At 38.7% G+C, this 26,434-nt stretch overlaps 1 protein-coding gene across 3 annotated transcripts in view; it reads right to left on the bottom strand.

Moving 5' to 3' along the window:
* Positions 1–26,434, bottom strand: part of STK3 (serine/threonine kinase 3) — a 311,132-nt gene that overhangs the window by 73,604 nt on the left and 211,094 nt on the right. For 2 of the 3 annotated variants that reach the window (XM_059893297.1, NM_001079607.2), the window contains exons 9-10: positions 26,143–26,335; positions 13,517–13,692 (exon numbers count right to left, since the gene is read on the bottom strand). In XM_059893297.1, coding sequence (XP_059749280.1) covers positions 13,517–13,692; positions 26,143–26,335 — 369 coding nt within the window. The remainder of the gene's footprint in view (positions 1–13,516; positions 13,693–26,142; positions 26,336–26,434) is intronic. The other variant, XM_010812167.4, reaches the window with a different exon arrangement.

Below are 26,434 nucleotides of genomic sequence, written 5' to 3'. Positions count from 1 at the left end.
TTTTTGCTTTTATTTCCAGTATTCTGGGAGGTGAATCATAGAGGATCCTGCTGTGATGTATGTCGGAGAGTGTTTTGCCTATGTTCTCCTCTAGGAGTTTTATAGTTTCTGATCTTACGTTTAGATCTTTAATCCACTTTGAGTTTATTTTTGTGTATGGTGTTAAAAAGTGTTCTAGTTTCATTCTTTTACAAGTGGTTGACCAGTTTTCCCAGCATCACTTATTAAAGAGATTGTCTTTTCTCCATTGTATATTCTTGCCTCCATTGTCAAAGATAAGGTGTCCATAGGTGTGTGGATTTATCTCTGGGCTTTCTATTTTGTTCCACTGATCTATATTTCTGTCTTTGTGCCAGTACCATACTGTCTTGATGACTGTGGCTTTGCAGTAGAGCCTGAAGTCAGGCAGGTTGATTCCTCCAGTTCCATTCTTCTTTTTCAAGATAGCTTTGGCTATTCGAGGTTTTTTGTATTTCCATACAAATTGTGAAATTATTTGTTCTAGCTCTGTGAAAAATACCGTTGGTAGCTTGATAGGGATCGCATTGAATCTATAGACTGCTTTGGGTAGTATACTCATTTTCACTATATTGATTCTTCCGATCCATGAGCATGGTATATTTCTCCATCTATTAGTGTCCTCTTTCATTTCTTTCACCAGTGTTTTATAGTTTTCTATATATAGGTCTTTTGTTTCTTTAGGTAGATATATTCCTAAGTATTTTATTATTTTCGTTGCAATGGTGAATGGAATTGTTTCCTTAATTTCTCTTTATGTTTTCTCATTGTTAGTGTATAGGAATGCAAGGGATTTCTGTGTGTTGATTTTATATCCTGCAACTTTACTATATTCATTGATTAGCTCTACTAATTTTCTGGTGGAATCTTTAGGGTTTTCTATGTAGAGGATCATGTCATCTGCAAACAGTGAGAGTTTTACTTCTTCTTTTCCAATTTAGATTCCTTTTATTTCTTTTTCTGCTCTGATTGCTATGGCCATATACCACATCAACAAATTGAAAAATAAAAGCCATATGATTATCTCAATAGATGCACAGAAAGCCTTTGACAAAATTCAACATCTATTTATGATAAAAACCCTCCAGAAAGCAGGAATAGAAGGAACATACCTCAACATGAAAAAAACTATATATGATAAACCCACAGCAAACATTATCCTCAATGGTGAAAAATTGAAAGCATTTCCCCTAAAGTCAGGAACAAGACAAGGGTGCCCACTCTCACAACTACTATTCAACATAGTTTTGGAAGTCTTTAGCTGTTTAGATGCATGTGATTTTTTTTTAACCTTTCAGAATAATAACCATAAACGGAGGTGATGGTGTTTGGTTTGATTTTTTCTAAGCTCCTTTGCATGAATTCTGTTTATTTTTACAGTTAAACATATTCCATCACCTGGAGCCATGGATATCAGAGATGTCCTATTACTAGAAAAGGGGTCTGAACTGGAGGAGCAGTTGCCCATTTCTGAAAAATGGTTTTTCACGGTTCAGTGAAAAAAGGAGGAAAGATTCTCACCCCAAGAAAACCACACATATGGTCCACATGGAAACTGCAACATCAGCAGAGGCACTCTACAGCAGCTAGAACCAGACTGTGCCAGAATAGGACCGGCCATCTTCAGATGACCAGGTTCAGATGATGAGCTCAGCCTCTTCTGGCCTTCCTCTAGCCTGCTCCTCACCCCTTCCCTCTCACTGCCCATCTCCCCAAGAGCGAGACCCAGCAGAGGAGAAAGCATACCAACTATCCTAAACCACTGTGGTGGCCTGTCCTGAGACACAGGGTAGGGAATGATCAGGTGAGATTTAAATCACATTTGAGCGTAAAATTTTAAACTAGTCAGACTTTTACTAACCAAAAATAACCAGAAGCTTGTAGCATTTGTTGAAAGGCAAGTTAGGGGGCAGGAAAAGGAGATTAGAGAGTGTATCCATTGTTCAAAGTAGGTTTGGAGAAAAAGCCATTTCAGGTTTATACCCAAAGAATTGTACCTGTGAATCTGCCTTCAATGCAGGAGACCCAGGTTCGATCCCTGGGTTGGGACGATCCCCTGGAGAAGGGAATAGCAACCCACTCCAGTATTCTTGCCTGGAGAATTCCATGGACAGAGGAGCCTGGCAGGCTACAGTCCATGAGGTCGCAAAGAACTAGACACAACTAAGTGATTAACACACACAAAGTGTTTACATTTAAAAACATAGCAGCGTGAATCATGATACCAGGATGAATCCTCAAAGAGCTAAGAACACAAAATCTGGTAGCTGAAACTATGAAGTTCAAGTTTAGACTGATACAGCCCCCAATTAGAAGAAAAAAAAAAAAGTAAAATGTCAGCCCTGGTAAATTCTCAAGTGACAGCTGTTATCTGCCTGCTTAAGTAAGCTTGACTCAGCTTATATCCAAGGCTAGATAAAGCCAATCTCCACTGCTCACTGCTCCTTCTCTGCTGACCTAGGATTCCCTAAAAATCCACTTTTGGTAACTCTCTCTCCTTACTTCAAGGCTCTCTCTGGGTGATCTCATGTACTCTAGGCCAAATATTCCCAGAATCATAGCTTCATCCTGTATTTTCAACTATCTAGTGTACCGTATGGCCTCCAGACATTACAAACTTTATCCATCTGCAACAGAATCAGCTCACCCTTCAAACCCAATCTCCAAAACCCCTTCTTCCTTTCTTCTCTACTCTGTATCTCAAACGATGGCAACATCATCAATCTAATTCTCTAGATCAGAAAACCTTTTCTTCATTCTAATCCCCTATATATGATTGGTTATCATATCCAGATGATTCTTAAATCAAGGATATTTATTAAAGTGAATCTCTCATCACTAATTTCACTGTCTTTGTCTTAATCATTTGACAATTTCAACAGGCTTTAATACAGCTGTCCTAGGGTTCCAGTCTATCCGATTCCTATCTGCTTCACCCTGACACTAAAAAACCAATTTGATGAGGGTTACTCTCCTGATAGGAACTCTGCACTAGGTATCCACTGCCCACAGAATTAAGGCTGAATACCTGCTTGGCAGTTAAGACCTTCAAAACCTAGGTCACTCCCAAATCATTCTCAATATTACTGTTTTGCAGGCATTGTCTCCTTTAGGACCTGTTCTCTCATTCAGCTAAAGTGCAGAAAAGCCTTTTTCTGTGTTTCCAGCTAAGCCAACCTGCTTTGTACCTGCACCTTTGCCTGCACCATGTGTGAAATCTACTTTATTCCAATGGTCATCATCAGTTTTGCCTCTACCTACAGTTTGGGTTCAGTGCCATCATTTTTCTGGAAGACTATACCTATAATTCTAAAGTAAAGGAAAAACGGAAAGGCAGAATTTGTTTGCAGCCATTAGCTGTAATTCACTGATTTCTGTGAATCAAAGGGGAACTTAACCATCTGGTTTCTATTGGGCCTTATATGCCAAGTGACACTCAGTGTTAACAGTCAGGGTAAGAATAATTGAATATTTAAAATCAAAGGCAATTTTCAGGAGTTTTGTACCATCACTGAAGTTCTAAGGAGTTAAAGTCAGTAAACTTCTTTTCATCAAAGATTATAATCATGAAAATGACTGTTTCAGAACTTTCTCCCATAGCAATAATAATCCATAACTAACTACTCATTTCATTTGACTAGTTAGTAAAAGTGTGTGGCTGATTATCAGCTTTTTGCACATCTAAATATTTTTAGCCGTGACTATTATATAGCTTAATTCGCATTCTCATATTAAGGGAGAGAAAAAAACTAAATTGAAGGATTAACTGAGATTTTTATAAGACACTAATAAGAAACAGCTTAAATTATAAGAGTATACTGCATATCAAATTTAATATGCACCATTACTCAATTCATGAAGGGAAAAAAAGCTCCTTATGTATCTTAAAAATAAATCAATATAATTAAGTATCTCTATATCAGAATTCTTTTATCTGTTATGTGTTATCTTTTATCTTTTATATGTTAGTAGTTTGATATCCTCTTTTGCTTATCTCTGTACAATCTGTCTATATTTCTGGAAAGATGTTGCTATTATTGATGGAAAAAATTATAAAATAAAACTAGTTTGGTTCTGAATCAAGACAACTAGGTTTTGATTTTTAAAAAGCTGTAATTTACTGGAATGTCTTCTAATCCAAAGGATCCAGCCTAATGAAAGCTTTCTACATTTAACAAATGAGAGGTAGAATGGAAAAAGTTTCCAACCTAAAATTACAACAAGAGAGAAAGGTGCATTAGTTTAACCAGGGCAACACATCTAATGGGCCCAAAATGAACTATGTACCTGTAACTGTGAAAGATACAGATGAGGAAGTGCCATGGAATCAGTTAGGGAAGGCTCTGACACTAAGCCTGAGTTAAGTATGCACGCACACACACAGCTTCAGACCTGAAGACATTTCATTTAGGATGGTGAAACTAAAAAAAGAACTCTTCTATTGTCAACACAACCTGATAACTAGTGAGGTTCAGTCAATCCTAACAACTTGTTTGAAATCTCATGGCTCATTTAAGAAGTAAATACTGTGAGACCTGGGTCTTAAATTAGAAGGCAATAAGTTTTATTGTCCACTCTATAATCCTAAATTCCACTGTTGGTTCTTAACATGTTTTTTTCACATAACCACCCAGCAGTCTGCACTGCTTATTGACTAAACATTCAAAATGAGGTCATAAACAAAAAGTGCACTGAGTCAAAATAACTTCCTGAGACATCAACATTAGCCACAGCACGCTTAAGAGTATTAGCATCTTTGTTTTAAAATGTAAAGTAGCCAATTTTTCAACATACTCTTCTAGATAAATGACACCTTTAAAAGAATAAATTACCATGAGCAAAGTTTATGCTTTTTAGAACTCTTTAGGAAACCATTTTTCTTATTGCCACGTGCTTTAAACATCGTAATAAATTCCAACACGGTGACAAGAACCCACACACTGCACCTGTGCTTTCTATCTTAATTAATCCAAGAAGTACAGGCCTGCTCACTTTAATTTGTAAAGGAAATGATGATATAGTGAGTTTTAACTTAAGGCATTAATTACCTAAGCAAGCAGAATTAGCTTAATGTTTCAGTAGATCTTGCCTAGACACAAGCACCAAAAACAAATCCTCTGAAATTTTGGAAGCCTTTAACGGCCTATTTAGGAATAGAAAGCAAAATGCTCACTCTACCTTAGGTGTCCAAATGGATTACGTTATATTGAGGGAAAAACAGTGTAAGGGTTTAGAGATGCTCAAGTTTTTGTGGTCTTTACCACAGAATTAATTAAATTCAGTTTAGTTGCCTGGTGACTATCAATATTTTTTTCCCTACTTGTATATGAATGCTTATCTTTGAAGAAGGCCTCCACTCTTTCAAAACAAAGGTTACGACTGTCTTAATGCTGCAGTAGACTGATGGCCAAAATCTTATAAAAAAGTCTGCATGGACCTAGACAATCACATGTTGCAACTGTGCACACAGCACACCATCTGTTGGATACAACTGCCAGCACAGATTTCGTGAGCTGGCGAAGGACTGCAACCGTCAAGAATTCTGCAAGTGTTTCAAAGTGCAGGGTTCTCATTAATTTTAATTTCCTGTTGGCTCTCTAAGGAAAGAGTGAGCAGCGAAAGTACCGTGTGCCACAAACGCTCCAGTTCAGGCCGCACGTACACCTGTGATCATAAACGCTTCTCCAGGGCTGGCCACTCAAGAGCTTGAGATTCTGTGTTTATTTCTTCTTTACCCGAGAAGAAATAAATCTGAAGGATCTACAGTTATCTTCTCATACTGGGGTAATACTCTTGCAGACATCTGGAAATACTTGACAGTAATCATTTAATTAATGCAAAACTAATCGATGACAATATGCTTAAAGACTTCCCTCAGCGGAAGAGCTTTCTGTGGTGCACATGACCAGGGTCTGAGGAGAACAGGCAGTTCTTTGACTCAGGAGCGCACCACGAGGGAAGCTGTGAGCCAGGATCTCTTTAAAGAGTGAAGGCGCTCTCGGGTATTTAAGTAGCAAAAGCAGATGGTAGCATACTGCTACACTGCTGAAAACTGGCAGATGCTGCTGGCTGAAGTTTTACCTCCAGGCTCCCTAAAGGCCTGGGTGGCTGAGGGCTTTCCAAAGACCTGGCATCACTACAGGCGTTTGCGTGGGCTCCTGGACCCCACCACTGTCTCCACTTCATCACCCCCCACTGCTGCTGGCTGCTCTGGTGGGTTGAAAAGATCCCAAGACGGGAAGATGCCTAAAATGCCCCTGTGGCTGCAGAAGCAGGGCTGGTACTTCCTCCAGGTTTACCACTTTCTGCAGTTGGCAGCACTGAGGTTTCTTGGGTTTTGTGGGTTTTTTTTTTTTTCCCCCTATCACCGTAATGATTTGCCAATCCAGAGTCAGAGGAAGAACTGTAAAAAACTCAGCAAAGCTCAGGGCACATTTATACTTGAAGGAGAGGACTTTATCTGCCTTCTGCCACCATTATGGAGACTGTTTCTCCAGTGCTGCCATGGCAGATTTTTGTGTCCCTCAGCTCAAAAGAGCAACACAAACTGAATATTAAAGAAAATTTTAAAAAGCTACCTTACAATTAACAGTACCTTCAGTCTGAGTCAAAAGCAAAACAAAAAATAAATAAATAACTGATTTATCTAATTCCTCTTATACTAGCAATTACTGTCAATCCAATTAATTCCTTTTTTAAAATTTGGAACTAATATGGTGGATTAACAGATGGCTTTTCAAGTTTTTGTTCTTATTCCAAAATCTTTACATTACCCAAAGAATATCTATTTAAGTATGAATGATAGTGTAATTTTTGCAAAACATGATCTTCATACATGCTCTCCAATTAACACTAAACAATCTGGATGCTAAATCTGTTTGGAAATAATTCTAACAAAAACTGAAACATTAGACGAGTGCTTTGGTAAACAGATTTGCCTTTTACATTTGTGTTAGAAATTTTCATAGCCACACCCTAAACAGAACTTTTTTTAGTAGAGTCAAAATAATTGGTTCAGTTAGCCTCAATACATTTTATCTTATCTTTATGCTACCTTCAAGACGGTGAAATCACAAATTATTTTTCTTATCATCTCCTTACATCCAGGAACGTAACAGGAAACACCCAATTGACAGAAAATCTAAAAGACAAATGCTAAAAAAATACACAAATTAAGCTGCATGCAGACTTCAAGATAAAGAATGCCTCCTACTCCGCACATCTGTCTGGCAGGTGTCTTTCTGAGTTAAGTTTTGCCCTTTTGGAATCTGCTCTGAATACTACAAAAGACAGAGAAGTATTTGCTTTCATTTTTCTTTTTTGAAAACTCTTTTTCTTAAGGCACAAGGAAAAGCCCTCCATGTCCTGTAAATGCAGTCAAAATGACTTTCGATAGTTCAAGCAACTTGTATTTCATAGACATAGGAATCATACAAAATCTACTTCTTTTGGAAGGTGTCCTTGAGATACATCATAAAGAGGGAAGATAAGCACAGAAACCTGCGCACACTTTATACTTACATGAGTCACATTTTTAACATTCTATATCTAATATATGATGGAATAAATAAGACCAGATTTCCCTTATCAACACCAGCTGGGGTCTTAAATGGAAATTGGTCTTTGCTTTTAGTCCATTTTCTTGTTTTGTAAGCAAAGTATTTTATCACATTCTTTACACTTTGTCCCACCTTTGCTTCCTCTTGTCCTACTCTCTTTTAGCCTCTTACACTCTCTTCCTTAACACACTCACTGCTTCTCTTAGAAATTCTTTATTCATCTTCTGGCAATGATTCCTTTCTTCATCTCTTATCTATTCCCATTTGCATTCCCTCAGTAGCTACTGCAAACATTTTTCACTTTCCTCCAAGTGATGAGAGGGTTGAGCAGTTCACAGGTGTGGTAAATGCTGGAGAAGGAAGAATTCCTGCTCTAGTCATTCCTTCCCCCTCCCCTCTCCCTTTTTACAGCTACATGCTCTGTGTAAGTCAGAAAAGAAATAATCCTGCAAAAATTAAATCCAGTCATATGATCTCATGGAGAATCTTCCCAGCTGTGAATTTATTTTCCTTCTCTCTCTCTCTTTTTTTTTAAGTTTCACTTTCTATTATTTAGCTCCTCATCTTAACCAATATAGTCTCTTTAGCAAGTCAACTATTTCTGCTGATTAACCTTTCTAGTGTCTCCTACATCTCTCCCTGTTTTTGCTGCTTCTTTTCCATTTTATTACTATTTTATTTAAAGTCTATTTCACACACTTGATTTTCCCCTACCTCTAGTCTTTTTCTATCAATCAATTCTGCATGCTACCATCAAGATCAATATTCTTAAAACACTTTTCATCGTGTCATTCTCCAACCTAAAAACCTTCAGTTGGTTTTCCACTTTCTAGGAAATAAAATTTCAGACTTTGCAATCTTACATTTAAGGCTTCCACCATCTGACCCAAACCTAGCTTTCCATTTTATCTCCTGTATTATTCCAAATGCACTTGAAGGTCTCCACTTCATTGTCACCCAATATATCTTGTCATTTCCTACCTCTAAGCTTTTTATTACATATATTATCCTTTGTACTGCCTGCCTTCCCTTCTCCAACCTTTACTGAGTCCTCCTCTTAATAAAACCACATAATATCTGAATTATTGCTTTGGATTACAATTTAACACTTTACTAACTTACATGTTGTCTTAACAAATGTATACACACACACACACACACACACATTTAAACCCATAGTGCCTAGCACAATCCAAACCAGAAAACAGGACATTTGTTAAGCTAAAGCTTTCTAACAAAGTTTGGACTTTCCAGATAGAAGGACTGCAGAATCTATGATGGGTGGAAAATGTAATCAGAAGTTGGCCACTGGAAAAACTGATGCTCTGACTCAAAACTAGAATGAGCTTAAAAGGGACAGTAGAAAGCTGCATGTCAAAAGCTGTGTGTGAATATTCTAACAGCGGGGTATGAGATGGCCCTTGCCCAAACCACTAATGGCCTCTGATTGCCTAAATTCATCACTCTAAATTCTGCTGAATTTCTCATTATGACACCTTTCAGTACATTATTCACCAAAACGACTGCAATAATTCTCATTCACTCCACAGGACCCTCTGCAATGCGACTGTGCTATTCTCCTCCTCACAAGGTAAAATCCATTTCCACATCCTTTGAATCTGGACTGGCCTTGTGACACACGGCGACTAAGTATAACCACTTGTAAGTGTAGAGTCCAGTGGCACTAAGTATATTTACACTATTGCACTACCAGCATGACACTCCATCCCCAGGACTTTTCTCATCTTCTAAAACCGAAGTTCTGCACTCAAAAAACAATAACTCCCTACTTCCCCTTTCCCCTGTCCCTGGCAACCACCATTTTATTCTGTTTCTATGAATTAGATAGACTAGATACCGCATTTAAGTGGAATCACACAGAATCCTTTTGTGTGACTGGCTATCTCACTTAGCTTATGATCTTCACAGTTCATTGATCCATGTTATGGTTTGTGTCAAAATTTTCTTCCTTTTCAGGCTGAATCATATTTCACTGTATGTATATATCACATTTTGTTTATCTGTTCATCTGTCAATGGACACTCAGGGTGCTTCCCTCTTTTGGCAACTGTGAATAACACTGCTATGAATGTGGATATACAGATATCTATTCAGGTCTTTGCTTTTATTCATTTCTTTCGGGTATATACCCAGAAATGGAATTGCTGGATCACATGGTAATTTATGTTCAATTTTTTTGAGGAATGCCGTACTGTTATCCATAGCTGTACCAATCTACATTACCATGTGTAGTGCACAAGGAAGGGTTCCCTCAGAATTCTCCTCATCCTCACCAACACTTATTTTCTGTGTGTGTGTGTGTGTGTGTATGTTTATATAATGGGTGTGAAATAGTATCTCACGGTTTGGACCTATGTTTCCTTAATGATTAAGGAAATCATCATTTGATGATAACAAACAAATCTTTTCATTTGTTTGCTGGCCATTTGTATATCTTCTTTGGAGAAATATTTATTGGAGTACTTTGACCATCTGTAAACTGGGTTGCTTAGTTTTTTGTTGTTGAGTTATAGTCATTTAGTTGTACGCTGCTGCCCACCAGGCTCCTCTGTTCCTGGGATTCTCCAGGCAAGAACACTGGAGTGGGTTGCCATTTCCTTCTCCAATGCAGGAAAGTGAAAAGTGAAAGTGAAGTCGCTCAGTCGTATCCAATTCTTCGCGACCCCATGGACTGTAGTAGCCTACCAGGCTCCTCCGTCCATGGGATTTTCCAGGCAAGAGTACTGGAGTGGGGTGCCATTGCCTTCTCCCATTTAGTTGTATCCTGGGTGCTTACCCCAGGATATATGTAAGATATAAGACCTCCATGTATCTTACATGTAAGATACATGACTTACATGCTTTTTCCCATTCTGTGGGCTGATGTTTGTCTGCTGACAGTGTACTTCAATGCACAGAAGTTTCAGTTCAGTTTATCTATCTTTTGTTGTTGTTGCCTCTGCTTTTGGTGTCATATCTCAGAAACCACTGACAAATCCAAAGTCATACAGCTTTCCCCCTGCTTTTCCTACGAGTTTTACAGATACAGTTCTTACACTTATTTAGATCCTTGACTCATTTTGAGTTAACTATTGTATATTGTGTAAGGTAAAGGCCCAAATTCATTCTTTTGCTGTGGCTACTCAGTTTTCCCAGCATTATTTCTTGACAAGGCTACCCTTTCCTCATTGAATGGTCTTAGTACCCTTGTTGAAAAATCATTTGACTGTATATGTGATGGTTTATTTCTGGGCTTTCTATTCATTCCATCTGTCTATATGTCTGTCTGCTTTGATTAGCTCTGTAGCAGATTTGACATGAGGATGAGAATTCCAACTTTGTTTCTCTTTTTCAAGGTTATTTAGACTATTCAAGTCCCTTGAATTTCCATATGAATTTTACATGGATTTTCTACTGCTGTAAAAAAAAAAAACGACATTGGGATTTTAATAGAGATTATACTGTAGTTTGCTTTGGACAATGCTGACATCTTAACCAAATTAAGTTTTCCAATCCATGAATATGAGATGTCATTCCATGTATTGGTGTCTTCTTTAATTTCTTTCAGCAATACACTGTAGTTTTCAGTGTACAGATCTTTCATCTCCTTGGTTAAGATTATTTCTAAGTACTCATTTTTTTGATGATATTGAATTTTGCAACTTCTTCTATCACCTTCTTGGAACACTGCTACCACAACATAAAACTTCCAGGCTTGCATGATAGGGTGATATAGCCTAGACAACTCTTAGCACAACTGCCAGACATGAGTGATTTTAGAGATCATTTAGCTCCAGTCAAGCTGCTAGATGATTACAGCCATGTGAGAGACTCCAGGGGAGAAAGCAATGACACCCCACTCCAGTACTCTTGCCTGGAAAACCCCATGGACAGAGGAGCCTGGTGGGCTGCAGTCCATGAGGTCGCTAGGAGTCGGACATGACTGAGCGACTTCCCTTTCACTTTTCACTTTCATGCATTGGAGAAGGAAATGGCAACCCACTCCAGTGTTCTCGCCTGGAGAATCCCAGGGATGGGGGAGCCTGGTGGGCTGCCATCTCTGGGGTCGCACAGAGTCAGACACGACTAAAGTGACTTAGCAGACTTAGCAGAGAGACTCCAGGGGAGACTAGCAGAAGAACCACTCAGCTGAACCTAGGCAAACTGCTTACCCACAAAATTGTAAGCAAATAAAATAGTTATTTTAAGCTACTAAATTTTGGGGGTGGCAGCAAAGACTAACTGAAACAGAACTAAATCATTTTATTTGCTATTTCTAAACTATGATAATTTATTCATTACTTTGTGCTCATTTCAAACTGTTTTCCAGAGGCTGTTAAGATTTATTCCGACTGAGTTAAGACAGAATTCTTTGATGTCAAGTACTCTACATTATTCATTGTGTTCATGAATGATTTAAAGATTGAGTGGCAGAATTCTAAATAATTTATACATATTTTCAAAGGAGATAGCATAAAATTAAATTGTATTAGAAGTATAGAAATACAGATTTCTAATTTATAACCTCAAAATTGAAAAAACAGTAAGGAGATACTATAATTAGTGTATTTCAGACTAACCTGTGCTATTGCTAATAGTTGCTAGCAATTAGTGCTAAATTTACTGAGGAGAGATTTTGAAACTTTATTATCTTATTATTAAAAAACTTAAATGATCACAATATTTCGGAGAAAAATATTTAATAATAAAAATATTTATAATCCCAAAGCATTTAGAGGCTTGGTGTCTAAGCAAAATGGCTTGATATTACTTAAAAATTCTGAAGATACACATATATCTAAAATTTTATGTTTTATAACACAAATGTATTTATTAACAAATATAGCTCTAGTTATTTTAAGTGAAAATCTTACAGAGCAATAGGCAAAAATAAATGCTATTTATGTGTGTGCGTGCTCAGTCGTGTCCGACTCTTTGTGACCCCACGGACTGTAGCCCACCAGGCTCCTCTGTTCATGGGATTCTCCAGGCAAGAATACTGGAGGGGTCTGCCATTTCCTTCTCCAAAATGTTATTTGTAATACATACTAAAACAAAAATTTACTTAATAAAAATTTCTACCCCATTAAAGAACTCACTTGAAAAATTTACTCTCTCACATTGTAGAAAGAGTTATTTTTGAATTCTTTACCTAGTATTATAAGTGTTCTTTAACAGAAATAATAAGGAGAAAGAAAAAATAAGGAGAAAATGTAACAAGAGGCAATACATAAGTTTTTTATGTGGCTCAGATGGTAAAAGAATCTGCCTGCAATACAGGAGACCTGGGTTTGATCCCTGAGTTGGGAAGATCCCCTGGAGAAGGGAATAGCTACCCATTCCAGCATCCTGGCCTGGAGAATTCCACGGACAGTGGAGCCTGGCAGGCTACAGTCTACTGGGCAGAAAAGAGACGAACATGACTGAATGCCTTTCACTACTCACTCAGATTTCTAACTGGACATAGAACAGGACTATTTTTTCTGACAAACCAAGTGGAATTAACACTTAAGTAAGAAACTATTTGAGTTAACTTTCAAAGCTGAGGCAAATTCCTCAATGTCTATGTCATAAATACATTTGCATCATTTGTTTAGGAAATTTAATTTACTGTCAGAAATATCTTATATTTGCATCATTTAAAACATCTTCTGAAATAGTTATCAGTTTTGTTTTAGAGTCCTTAGTGTTTCTTTAAATTTGGGCTATAATTTATTTAACCACAAGCAATTCCTTACACTTCTCTGAAACTACATTTCAACAAACAGACCACAATTTCACCACTCCTCTACCCATATATGGTAACACACTGAATAGTAAAATATAGTCCATAATTTTAGTCATACACAAGTGCATACACACACACACACACAACCTATTTCTTGCTTGGATGACAAAACAGAGACAAAAGAAATATGGAAGAAGTAAAATGCACTTACGAAGTCAAAGTCTCCATCTTGAGGAACTTTCCAGTTATCAGGAAAAACATTTTTGGACATAGGGAAGGGTTCATGCATATTCTGATTACAGTTTTCATGACTCTTATTCTTGAAGTCCTGTTTATCAAAGTAATCCATGAAAGATGGTCTTTGTACTTGTGGAGAAGTTGCATTTCCTTAGGTAAATGAAGAACACAAGGAGGTGTAAGTTCTTACATTTACTAAGAGAACTATAAGCTTTATTAAAATATGATTTTTTTATTACTATAATAAATTTTCACTAGTCAGATTTAAGAACAGCATAGTTAATGAAGAAAATATAGGAAGTAAAATAAGAATGAAGAAACAAAAACATCTAAGGCAAATAGACTGCCTTCACCCAATGATAAGGCAGAGATCTGTAATATCCTTAGATTGTAGAAACATCTCAGAATTTCGGCAGAATCTTTATCATAATTTTATTAAAAATCATTTCAAATACATTTGAAATTTGTCAAAGAAAGTAAACATTTTAAACCTCAATCTTTGTTCATAAAACACTCAAGCCCACACTGTTGTCCCTGCGCACGGGCATCGGCTGTAAGAAGTTAAGGCTGTAAGACTTACCCAGCTTCCTCCTGTGTCTCTCTGACTACTTCCTCACAGTCTTTCTAGCTGATTCTACCTCCTCCTGGAACTCCCATGGCTTCACCTGTCATGTTTTACCCCTAATGCTATTTCTCCAGCCCAGACCTTGCTCCTAGGTTCTCTGACTTTCCAACAGCTCAATTCCTGGACCTGCAGTGAATTAGAGTTCCCTTGAATTTACCAGTTCTAAAGCTAGATCCAAGATCTTTTCCTTCAAGCCCATTGCTTCTCCAGATGTTCTTTGTCTGCCAGTTAACATTCTTAATCCCCAAAGTGATCAAGTTGAGAATGAACCCAGACTCTCTTTTCTCATCAAACCAAACTGATCATCAGGTGGTTTAATGCTACTGTTCTATCCGCCACTGCTACTGTCTTAGTTCAGCTTCTAATCTTTTCTTGCCGAGGCCACTGTAGCACATCCTCCAAACTGGTGTCTGGATTTTGGTCGCACAGACAACGTAGTGACCTTTCTAAACACAAATCAAATCATGTCTTTCTTCTGTTTAGGATCTTTCAGTGACTCCTCATTTCCTATACTGAATGATTAAAGTAGAAAATAAACATAGAATAACTAGACTTTCCCAGTGATTTTCAAACTTGATTCCTTAAAGCCCCAGTGTCCTCCCCCAAAATCCTAAGTATCCATGTATCTGTATGGCTGAGTTCCCTTCGCTGCTCACAGAAACTATCACAACATTGTTAATCTGCTATATACCTCAGTACAAAAATTAAAAAGCTCAAAAAAACCCTAAGTGACCACCACAAAGACACTTCCCTATGCAGTTCTCCACACAGCAAGTTGCCTATCACCTTAAAACTTTCTTGTGACAGGACGTACACTTCTCCACAAGGAAGCCTGTTGGGCTATTCTGTTACAGAAAGTCTTTTTTAAAATGTGAACTTGAAGTATGTCTTTTTGCAATTTAAACTCATGTTCCAAATAAATTTCTCTTTAGTACACCAGTCCTTCAGATATCTGAAGACAAATAATGGCTCCATTTTGGCTATCTTTCTCAGGTGAAACATCGCCAGTTCCTTTCACGTGACATGTTTTCGAGACGCATCGTCATCTAGTTTACTGGCCTATGGAGACGTTCCAGTCTCTAAACGATCCTCTAAAATCGGACATAACACTGCTAACAGTAACATGGCCAATCCAGAATGTATTTGTAATAGCACTAATGCAGCTTAAAACTATAGTTAGTATTATGAAAACTAGATAACACTATTGGCTCAGGATGAGCTATGAGGCAATTTTGTAAACATTTCTGCAATCAGTCAAAGTAAAAGTCCCCTAAGAAATGAGTAGTGGCAATAGGAAGGAAAGAGGCAGAACAATACTTGGGGCTGACAGAAGAAAACAAGGACATCGCTGAGAAATTTTATTCCAGGAATCTCCTTTTGCATTCACAACAGTCCTGAGCCTCCTTCTAACTTGATCCTAATCAGAAGCTCCTTTCCCAGTTATAGGAGCCACCACAAACACCCTAGGGTCTCAAGGTGAACAAATCATAACCTAATATCTAGAGGCTCTCCCTTTCGGAAGATGACAGGGGTCTCTCCTGTGGGAAGGAATGGCCACGTAACTCAATTTTCAAATTGGGGTGTTATGTAGTTGCAGTTAAAACTGAAGGTTGCTGCTCCTGTACCTTCCTATATCCTCAACTTGGGAACAGAAATGTAGTAATTAGGGACCAGAAGACATAAGAAGAGGTACCAGTGACACATAAGAAGAAGCATCCTAGGAAAACTCTGTTTTCTTGATACACGCATCGCCTCTGTTTCTTCTTGCTCTTCTCTGCCTGGAATGCAGACTTCACAGCTGAAGATCTGACAGTTACTCTGCAAGCAGGAAGAAGAGAGCACTACCCTAAAGATGAAAGAATCTACCCTAAAGGAAGAATCTCTAATGATGTCATGAAATCACTCTACCAATGTAGGACACTCTGCTTCTGGATTTTTTGTTAAATGAGAAAAGAAATTAATCCTGCTCTATTTAACCCATTGTTATTTGGTTCTTCTGGTACCTATTACCAAATCCGGTCCCTAATTACTACATTTCTGTTCCCAAGTTGAGGATACAGGAAGATACAGGAGCAGCAACCTTCAAATTTAACTGCAACTACATAACACCCCAATTTGAAACTTGGAATTCACTACTACTTAGCAGTTCGATTATCACTACATTTCAGGTTGATCTATGATAAAAATGCCTGATTTATCATAAAAATCTATGATAAAATGCCTGTCAGAGTCCACACTCAAAATTTTCAAAAATAACCCATTTCTATGTTAGAAATAAACATTTTCACAGAAAGTTAACCAAAGTCCAAAAATCAACTGAAATAAAAGAAGGCAGTCGGTGGCGCCTGCCTGCAATGCAGGAGACCTGGGTTCGATCCCCGGGTTGGGAAGATCCCCTGGAGAAGGAAATGGCAACCCACTCCAGTATTCTTGCCTGGAGAATCCCATGGACGGAAGAGCCTGGTGGGCTACAGTCCACAGGGTTGCAAAGAGTCAAACATGACTGAGTGACTTCACTTTCACTTTGCAGCCTGGGGTCGCACAGAGTCGGACATGACTGAAGTGACTTAGCATAGCATAGCATAGTCTGTTTCATGAGATTTTTCTGTTTGGATGATGTCAAAACAAGATATCATTAACCAAGACATCCCTCTACACAATGTTTTTCAAATGTATGTGCTTATACTTTTAACTATTTTCCATCATTTAGTTTAAAACCTACTATCAACATTTAGAGTATACACTTTTCACATACAAAGAAAATTTTAAAAACAATTTTTAATTTATAAGGAGGAAAACAGGTTAGGTATATTTTAAAAGTTGGGCTTCCCTGAGTCTGGAAAGATCCCCTGGAGAAGGGAATGGCAACCCACTCCAGTATTCTTGCCTGGAGAATCCCATGGACAGAGGAGCTTGGGGAGCTACCACCGATGGAGTTTCAACGACTGAGCACGCCCACACATGTTTTAAAAGTTAACGGGATGGAGCAGCTGGATGGCCAGTCGTATTTAACTACACCATATGAAACACATGTCCACAGAGTGCAGTTGAGTCTCCAAGGAGGCTCGTGTTCACAGACAGACAAAGAGGATGATGCTTCTGACTTACAATTTGTTTTTTAAAAAAGAAACAGGAGGCCCTCCAACAGGAGAGCGAAGCAGGAAATCTCAAGACAGTAACCACTGTCATATGTGATTGTGGTTGCTATGGTGAATACTTTTTTTAAATACACAGAAAATAATCACATAAAATTGACATCAATTTCTCCAGTTATAGTTGAATTCTGACCCTATCTTATAAAAATATATTTTTTTTATTTTAATAATAAATTTAATGGTCAAAATTACTTCATCCTTCAATTTTGGTCCCAATTCCTTCAACTAGTGGCTATGGAACTAAAATGCCATTAGCAATAAGGAATAAAATAATCACCACTCAATTCTTTTGTGTATGTGAAATTTTAAAGAAAAAAATTATTTCCTCTCCTTCAAATATTCCCTAAAACACACACAAGGAAAGTAAATTATATGGTATATCATACCTTTTACAAAATATGCCAGTCTACTCACAATTATTCACCAACTATTCTAATTTACACATGACTTCTAAAGAGGTGAAAAACTGTCATGAAAATTTAAATATACAATGGAATTTTTAGAATAATCTAACAAAAATATAATGTTTAATTTTTAATTTCTTAACATGAGTATGACAAAAACAGTCAAATGCAGAAATGAAATAATCATCACTTTAGCATAATATCTGGAGTAGGAAATGGTACCCACTCCAGTATTATTGCCTGGGAAATACCATGGATAGAGAAGCCTGGCAGGCTACAGTCCATGGAGTTGCAAAGAGTTGGACACGACTGAGTGACTAGCACTTCACTTCATTTAACATAATATATTTCACTATCAAATGGTTTTTGAATATTATCTAATTTGTTCTAAAAATATTTTAATGTGGGTGTTCCACCTGATTAATGATCCAGAAAATCTGTCCTTTAATTTGTTGCCAAGAGTACAGTGAAGAGGGTATATATAGAAGGGGCTTTCCAGGTGGCACTAATAGAAAAGAACCCACTTAGCAGTGCGGGAGATGTAAAGAGACACAGGTTTGATCCCTGAGTTGGGAAGATCCCCTGGAGTAGGGCATGGCAACCCACTCCAGTGTTTTTGCCTGGAGAATCTCCCCATGGGCAGGGGAGCCTGGCAGACTATAGTCCATGGGGTCGCAAAGAGTCAGACATGACTGAGGCGAGTCAGTGTGTGTGTGTGTGTATACATACATACATACATACCTACATACATATGTATGTGTGTGTGTGTGTGTGTGTGTGTGTGTGTGTGTAAACCAGCATGTTAATCCAGAAGCTACTAACATCAGCTTTTTCTTAACATCAGACTCTACTATGAAACAAAGGAGGATACAGTCAACATGGAGATGATCTAGAAGCCATTCAGAAAAAGATTAAAAGCTTAGTAAATAATACCTGCACAAAGGCTGAAAGAAAAGTGAAAGAAAGTGAAATCAGTCGTGTCCGACTCTTTGCGATCCCATGGACTGTAGCCTACCAGGCTCCTCTGTCCATGGGATTTTCTAGGCAATAGTCCTGGAATGGGTTGCCATTTCCTTCTCCAGGGGATCTTTCCAACCCAGGGATCGAGCCCGGGTCTACTGCATTGTAGATAGACGCTTTACCGTCTGAGCCACCAGGGAATGAACTGTACAGCCAGAAAAAGTCTGAGGATACAATTTAGTAAGTATCCAAGTATACATGAAGGAGTCTTGCACAGAAAATGGCGACCAGCTGTTTTCCATCTCCAATGAGGGCAAAATAAAAGGAAATAGACAAATCGAGGCGCAGGATTTTAGTTAAATGGAAGCAATGATTCCCTGCGTGAGTAGTGAGCACTGCAACAACCAGTGTGTGTCTACGGAAGCCCTTTCTCCAGAGGCCTTTATAAGAATGACTGGTTATCATCTGCAAAAGATTAATATTTATGTGTTTGTCTGTGCTCTGTGCTGATCAAAGAGGCATCCTATCGTCAAAATACCTACACTAATCACATATCATTCAACATTCCACAGAGCAAAAGCACACAGGAAAGACCATACGCAGTATCCACAGGAAACTCCAAACCACTGTGGCCACACCTTAGCTGAACACCTAGTACCTCTGCAGAGGAAAATGAAGGGTTTCTAACTGCCCAGTGATACGCAGGGTATCTGCAGCCAGCTGAAGGTGGGACCTGTAGTCTACCACTGTCACCTTTACTGCTATGTCACTGGCAAAAGTAATCTTAAAGAGGCATATAAAATTTTTTCATGGAAGAATGGTAAGATCTCTGGAGAGGTGGGAAAGTGATCCACCAACACATTTCCCTATTCTGACTTTTTTGGCACCTGAATTTCCGTCTTTAGTTATTTACTCCTTTGGCTTAAAAATGTTTTCGGGAAAAACTGTAAATTTGTTGGGGGGGATGTAAATATTTCAAGAACATAAAACACCATTAAGGATTTTTACACCTGCATGTTGGATACTTTGCTAAAATAGGTTTTGGGAGGAAGAAGGAAGGAAAGGGATCTGAATCAGAGCTGAAAGAGAAGATTATTACTAAGCACAGTACAGGACATGGAAGTTATCATTCAGAGCAAATGGTCTCATGCTTACAATTGTGTCCAGAGGCATCTAACGAACTAGAGAGTAGGAACACTTAATGGTGCTTCTTATCTTGATATCTCTCCTGAACGCCTTCTAAATCTAATATCTATTCCTAGGATAAATCCTAAAAACCTAAAGCAGAATCTAATTTGCTTTCTCTTACTATTTAAGTGAAACTACATACATGTGTTTTCTAAAATGAAACAATCAACTGTGATCTATTTTAAAAATCACCATGTATTATAGGCATATACAAAGAAGAAATCTAAAAAATATATATTCAATTAAAATCACTTAATATTTAATAACTGATGAATAGCTATGATAACTTAATATAAATAAACAAAATAAAGTCAAAGGATTCAGACAGAGGTTCTTCCTCTAGCCATTCTTATTACAATATGGTCTCCATGGACCTCACCATTCAGCTCACTGCCTGGTGAACGTGCGCGACTGCGTCTCCCTCCTTCCTGGATACAACAGGTGAGTTCCAGGCACTGAGGGTACAGTGAGGCTGCTTACTTCTGTCCTAAAAAGTAAGCTGTCAGTCCTAACTGCACCTCAGAAGTGCTTGGAAAGTTTACTGCTTTGGGATGTTAAGTTTTGTTAGAGATCTGTGGCTCCTCTTCTGGTCTGCAGAACCAGCATCTCCAAGGGGCTACTGCTAAGATGCACACTTGAGAGGTGAGTCACATGGACCCAGGAGCAGGGTTTATCTTGTAAATCAAGCCTCTGCTCCAGCCTGAGAAGATCTCTTGAGCTCCTGTTTCTGCCTTAGAATGTACTTTTCTTTTCCTCCACTTCATGTCAGTTGCAATTCTAATGGGCTTTCATTCCATAGCTTTACCCCAATTTCTGTAAAAAAAAGAAAAAAGTTGAGCTGAGGGCTCAGGCCTAGACCCTATACCACACAATGGGAAATCTTCTCCTTGACAGCACTGTATTATTAAACACAGTGAAAGAAAAATTCTTAGTTTGCTGAGTCATGTCCAACTCTTTGCAACCCCATGGGCTGTAGCCCACCAGGCTCCTCTGTCCATGGGGATTCTCCAGACAAGAATACTGGATTGGGTTGCCATTCCCTCCTCCAGGGGATCTTCCCGACTGAGGAATCAAACTCAGGTCTCCAGCACTGCAGGCAAATTCTTCACTGTCTAAGCTACCAGGGAAGCCAGCAGTTGGCTGAAACTGAGCAACCACTGCCACTGCCTCTGGTGAGCCTTCTTATTGTACAGGCTGGAAAGCTAAACACTACATTTCCTGTAACACCCTGCACCTAGGGTCCTGGGTAAGTGTACTCTCTCACGACTGGGAAAGCAAGAATTGAGGCAGAGAACAGGGGCCTGCTATGGCAGCCACTTCCTTCCAGCAGCACAGCTATGCAGACATGGGATTTTTTACAGCAGCGTTCCAGCTCCAGCCGTCAGCCTCACAGGTACTAAAAAGGTGGCCGCAGTCAAAGTGGTAGCTTTCTAATCCCTGAGTAGCAACAGGGATTTGATTTCAATCTGTATTAGTGAATTCAACAGTGCCAATGGCAGCCTCTGAATTCACTAGCTTCCTGACTGTAGTAATAGTAGTAGTTCCATAATGGTCACTTTTGTGGGTGTGTGGGAGTCATTCTTGGAGGCCCAGCCTACACAGTCCTCTCTTCCAACCTCTCTGCTGATTTTGTTAATATCCAAAACTCTGACTTAAATCTTTTTGTGTTTAAAATGCACAGTTTCTGTCCTCCAAAAAATACTGACTGACACAAGCCTATATGTGTATAATTCCTCAACCCTCATAATAAAAGCATCAGCTTGGTCATACTACATCGTGTCTACGAGGGTATCATCAAAACCACTGTAAAATACTTTCCTCAAATGATAAAACACAACATCCAAATCTAGCAGTTTCTCTGATCTAGAGGTTTAGCAATGTTGTCAAGAAAGGAAATCAAATTATTCTGATACGATTTGTTCCCACTAACCTATGCTGACTTACAACAATTCAAGTCTCCTTTCCTAAAGGACTCACAAATATTCCAGACAGCCTGCCCAAGGGGATGTCAGGTTCACTGGTCCACAGCAATGTGATCTGGGGGTCAAACCTGGGTCTATATATTGGGTCTACCACTCATCTGCTATGAAATCTTGGACAAGTCACTTCATGTTCCCAAGTCGCAGTTTCCTTAGTGGCAAGTGATAGTGACGTTATTTACAAAGTCCTTGTGAGAAGTTAATGAGATAATGTATGTAAAGTTCCAAGCACAATGCTCAGCCCATACTAGACCTGCAATTAATGATAGCTGTGACAGTGAAGTCACTCAGTCGTGTCCGACTCTTTGTGACTCCAGGGACTGTATGCAGCCTGTTAGGCTCCTCTGTCTATGGAATTTTCCAGGCAAGAATATTGGAGTGGGTTGCCAGCTATAGCCTGAGAAATCTACCTTCTATTCTCTTTTCTGAAAATAAAAAATGAATAAAATAAAATAAAAATTAACTTCATCTTGCTTACATGGTACTTCCCTCATTTTCTCAAAAAAAGACATCAAACTTCACAAACAGTGGAATACAATTCTCTCACCTGCAAGTTATCTCAACACATTACTGATCATACTCCCAGTCAGGAGGTATCGAATCAGCTGAGTGTTCCCTGATCATTACATCACCTTGCCATTCGATTTCTTATATGCCAATCCAGCCCCAGCTCTGGGAGGTCAGAAAGTTCCACTGTAGGAACACAGCAGATCTGAACAAGCTAAAGGGCCCCCACTCTTTCTTTGCTGCAACAGTTTTGCTCTTCTAGAGTTACCCACAAAGAAATAACCTCTACTAGTTTATCAATTTAATGACAACGGATTCCTGACCTGATCCTAATCTATTTCCTCTGGATAAAAAAAAAAATCCTAAATGTTGATTCCCTCAATGACAACCAATCTGCTTATACTTACTGTCAACCTCATAATTCCAACTGGCATAGACTAGTCTGGATAAAAGATAATATGTACGGCAGCAGAAATCTATTAGCAAATATTGGCTGATGCCAGATTCTGAAAGACCTGGGTTACCGATCTGAAGCCTCAACATCCCGTGAGTAACAAGAGCCCAGGGAAGCGGGAACGGGAAGATGGAGAGCAGGGGCGGGACGGTCAGAGTAACGCTGGCACTGCTGGAAGCAAGCACGGAGTTCTCTGGACGTGCTCTCCAGGTCTACGCCCGTTTAAAAAAAAAATTAAATTTTAAATATTTACTGTCATTTTCTCCATTTCCCTCAAAAGATCTTTTAACAACTTTGCTTCCTAGAGTTAAGTCATCACACTTTTAAGAAGTAAGGAAAACAGGCCTATAATTTCTAGCTTCATGGATACAGGTATAAAAAAGTATGCAGACATAATTTAAACTGTCAAGAATATTAAATTGGGCAACTCTTTTGAAGCTCCAATGGTAAAGGTGATGGAAACCAGAATTTTCAGCATATAACATTGTAGATATTTTAGAAAACTGAAAACTATATAACGCTTTCATATTTTAGGGAATATATAGATATATAATCTTTTTAGGGAACAAAAATGCTAAAGACACATTACCAAGTGGGGCTTTCATTAACTTTTAACATAACCTAAGAGCTCATACCAACTAATCTAAGACATTATAAAAAAGATTAACATCATGAGGAAAAACAAAACTAAAACTAATTATGTAGTTTTACGGAAAGTAAGTTCTGCCTCAGTAACTTATTTACATTCTATACTACTGCTGCATTACACTATGACAAAACCAGGGATTACACTAACATCATTTGGTTCAATTTTTGGGTACATGGAAATCTCATATTATAGCATGATGTCTAAATTGTGGAAACTTAAAATACAAGGAAAGTTGGCTCATGAGATTTAAAACTTGCTCAAGCATATAAAGCAACTACATAAACCACTATCTGCTCCATTTAAAAATGAGCTTTCAATAAAACTTCTGTGACCGAAAAAAATCATGCTTAGGATATAAAATTATGACATAATCTGAATGTTTACTGTGGTTGTCAAAGCTAAAAGTCATTACACAAAACATGTGGAAATCTGTTATTTTAAAGCATGAGGTCTGATAAATCATTATAACATATCTCTTCCTTGAAACAGAATAATCTAATGTGAGTTCGATTCCATATATACTCATTTTTTAACTACTGTTTAAATGATGATGTTTAACTGTATGGACTACATGGGAAAAGTTGTTTATGTAGTGTCATAAGGAGCTCGGTAGCCCTCTGAAGATGGAACGAAGCAGTCGATGATCTTACTGGTCTGTTAAGAATCAGAAAACCTGACTTAGAAGAATTTTATAAGCTGTGGAAAACCGATGGTACCTGCTGATGGGAAGCGTGCTGTAAATGACCTTATCTGTCTTTTCAATCTACAGGGCGTATGACATGTACCCTAACAGAAGCTGGTTTTGGAGGCCACGAGACCGTCCAGTATAGTCTGTTAGCACGTTAAGCATGCAGAAGCCCTATTCTAGTAATATGCTCAGCTAGGAATGCAAGTGTTAGACTGCTTTCCAGGGCAAAGGCTCAGGAAACCCATCAGCATGAAAGATTAAAAAAAAAGAAAAAATCACACCCCTTCCCACCCAGGATTAACTATCAATATCTGGCAATGTGTTTTCATCTTGTGCTTCACAACCCTCCCTTTCAAAGTATACAACCATAACGGGTATGTTTACTAAGGAATGTGAAGAAAGCAATGGCAGTGAGCCAAATGACTCGAAGCTATGAGCTTATCAAGCAGCCTCCTCATGGGATGTGCGTGTTGAGGGGGATGGGGCGGGAGGGGAGCGGCAAAAAGAAACAAAAATGTTGGAGAGGAAATTCCTACCTATATCCATTTTACATCAGCAAATCAGTTGACTATAACTTTATAGGCTCTACAGTGCCAGAAGTCATATATTGCTGCTTTTGTGCCCTTGGGAAGAAGTCCTATGTAATAAAAACCAGCCTGTGCTTAGACTCTGACACTGAGCACATATGACTAGGGTAGTGGGGGAAGAAAAAGGTCAGTAGGCATCAAGAGGTAATTAATCTGCTTTTGTCTGTAACGGAGAAATCACAATGTCCTACATTGTTCACTGCAATCTTAAAGAGCCATGTTTATACAAAGAGAAATGCTAGCCTGTGAACGTATCTCTGTCTTCATCACTGTAAGCAAAGGAGATCAGAGAGAAAGCTTTAACTGTCCTTTCAGCCCCGCAGCGCCCCTGGCACTGTGCCTCTCACGTGACGAGCAGTAGTAAGTATGCACCGAGCTGAATGTTCTGCCTGAGTATGCTCGTCCCTTGAGTCATCTTTCCAGTGTTTCTTCTTTTCCCACCTTAGCCCTTATGTCTTCCCTCAGCTGTTCCCCTGTGTTAGTGCAGCTTCACTGATAATTTGGACAACATGAAATAGTATTATATTGTATTATTTGGGATGGAATTTTAGGTTTACTTTTTTAATCGGAAAAGCAAATGTGAGGAATTTTTTTATCTCTATCGTTCTATCTCAAAAATACTTTACAAATTAAATTTTGGATTAGTATCCGTCAATAGAAAGTTCCATAAACCCTCAGTTAAAGAGGAGCGGCTTTCTGCTGCACTAAAAGAAATTCTGAAACTTACTTGTGCCATACTCCTTTCACTGTTTCCCCCCCACCAAAACTTTAAGCCTTTTATTTTGTATCGGGGGTATAGCAAATTAATAATGTTGTGGTAGTTTTGGGTGAACAGCGAAGGGACTCGGCCATACATTCACATGTATCCATTCTCCTCCAAACGCCCCTCTCACGCAGGCTGCCATATAACACTGAGCAGAGTTCCCTGTGCTATACAGCAGGTCCTTGCTGGTTATCCATTTTGAGTGTAGCAGTGTGTACACGACCTTCCTAAACTCTCTAGCTATCCCTTCCCCTCTGGCAACCATAAGTTCATCTGCTAAGTCTGTGAGTCTCTCTCTGTTCTGTAAGTTCATTTCTATCATTTCTTTTTATTTTTTTTTTCTAATTTTATTTTATTTTTAAACTTTACATAATTGTATTAGTTTTGCCAAATATCAAAATGAATCCACCACAGGTATACACGTGTTCCCCATCCCGAACCCTCCTCCCTCCTCCCTCCCCATACCATCCCTCTGGGTCGTCCCAGTGCACCAGCCCCAAGCATCCAGACTGTTAAATAAAGTCAAGAAACAAAATTTTCCATAACTGGCTGTAAGAAGTAACACAGAACTATCCTGGTTTCTATAGAAGCATACTCTCAAAACAGAAGATTAATATTCAGTGGGGGAAAAAGCCACATACTTTTCATAGTTCCATCTTCTTCTTCCTCATCCTCGCTGTTTATAACCATGGTCCCCAAGTCAGACTCTAACATGGTGCTGTTGTGCTCGATCATGGTCTGGGCCCCTTCACTCATCGTGCTTGTGGCCCTCATGGTGCCCACGCTTTCCGAGCTCGTCTTCACCATGGTGTGGGAGTCCAGCTCATCCTCATCCTGCAGGCAGAGCACAGCAATGAAGGCAGGCTTTTCTAACACAGATGGATATCTTAGAAACGAGCATTATCATATTTTTAATAATAAAAAAATTCTATT

The sequence above is a fragment of the Bos taurus genome, chromosome 14 (assembly GCF_002263795.3).
Source record: "Bos taurus isolate L1 Dominette 01449 registration number 42190680 breed Hereford chromosome 14, ARS-UCD2.0, whole genome shotgun sequence".
NCBI classification, from domain to species: Eukaryota; Metazoa; Chordata; class Mammalia; order Artiodactyla; family Bovidae; genus Bos; species Bos taurus.
The sequence above is the reverse complement of the archived record's forward strand: the minus strand, read 5'-3'. Positions and strand labels throughout refer to the sequence as shown.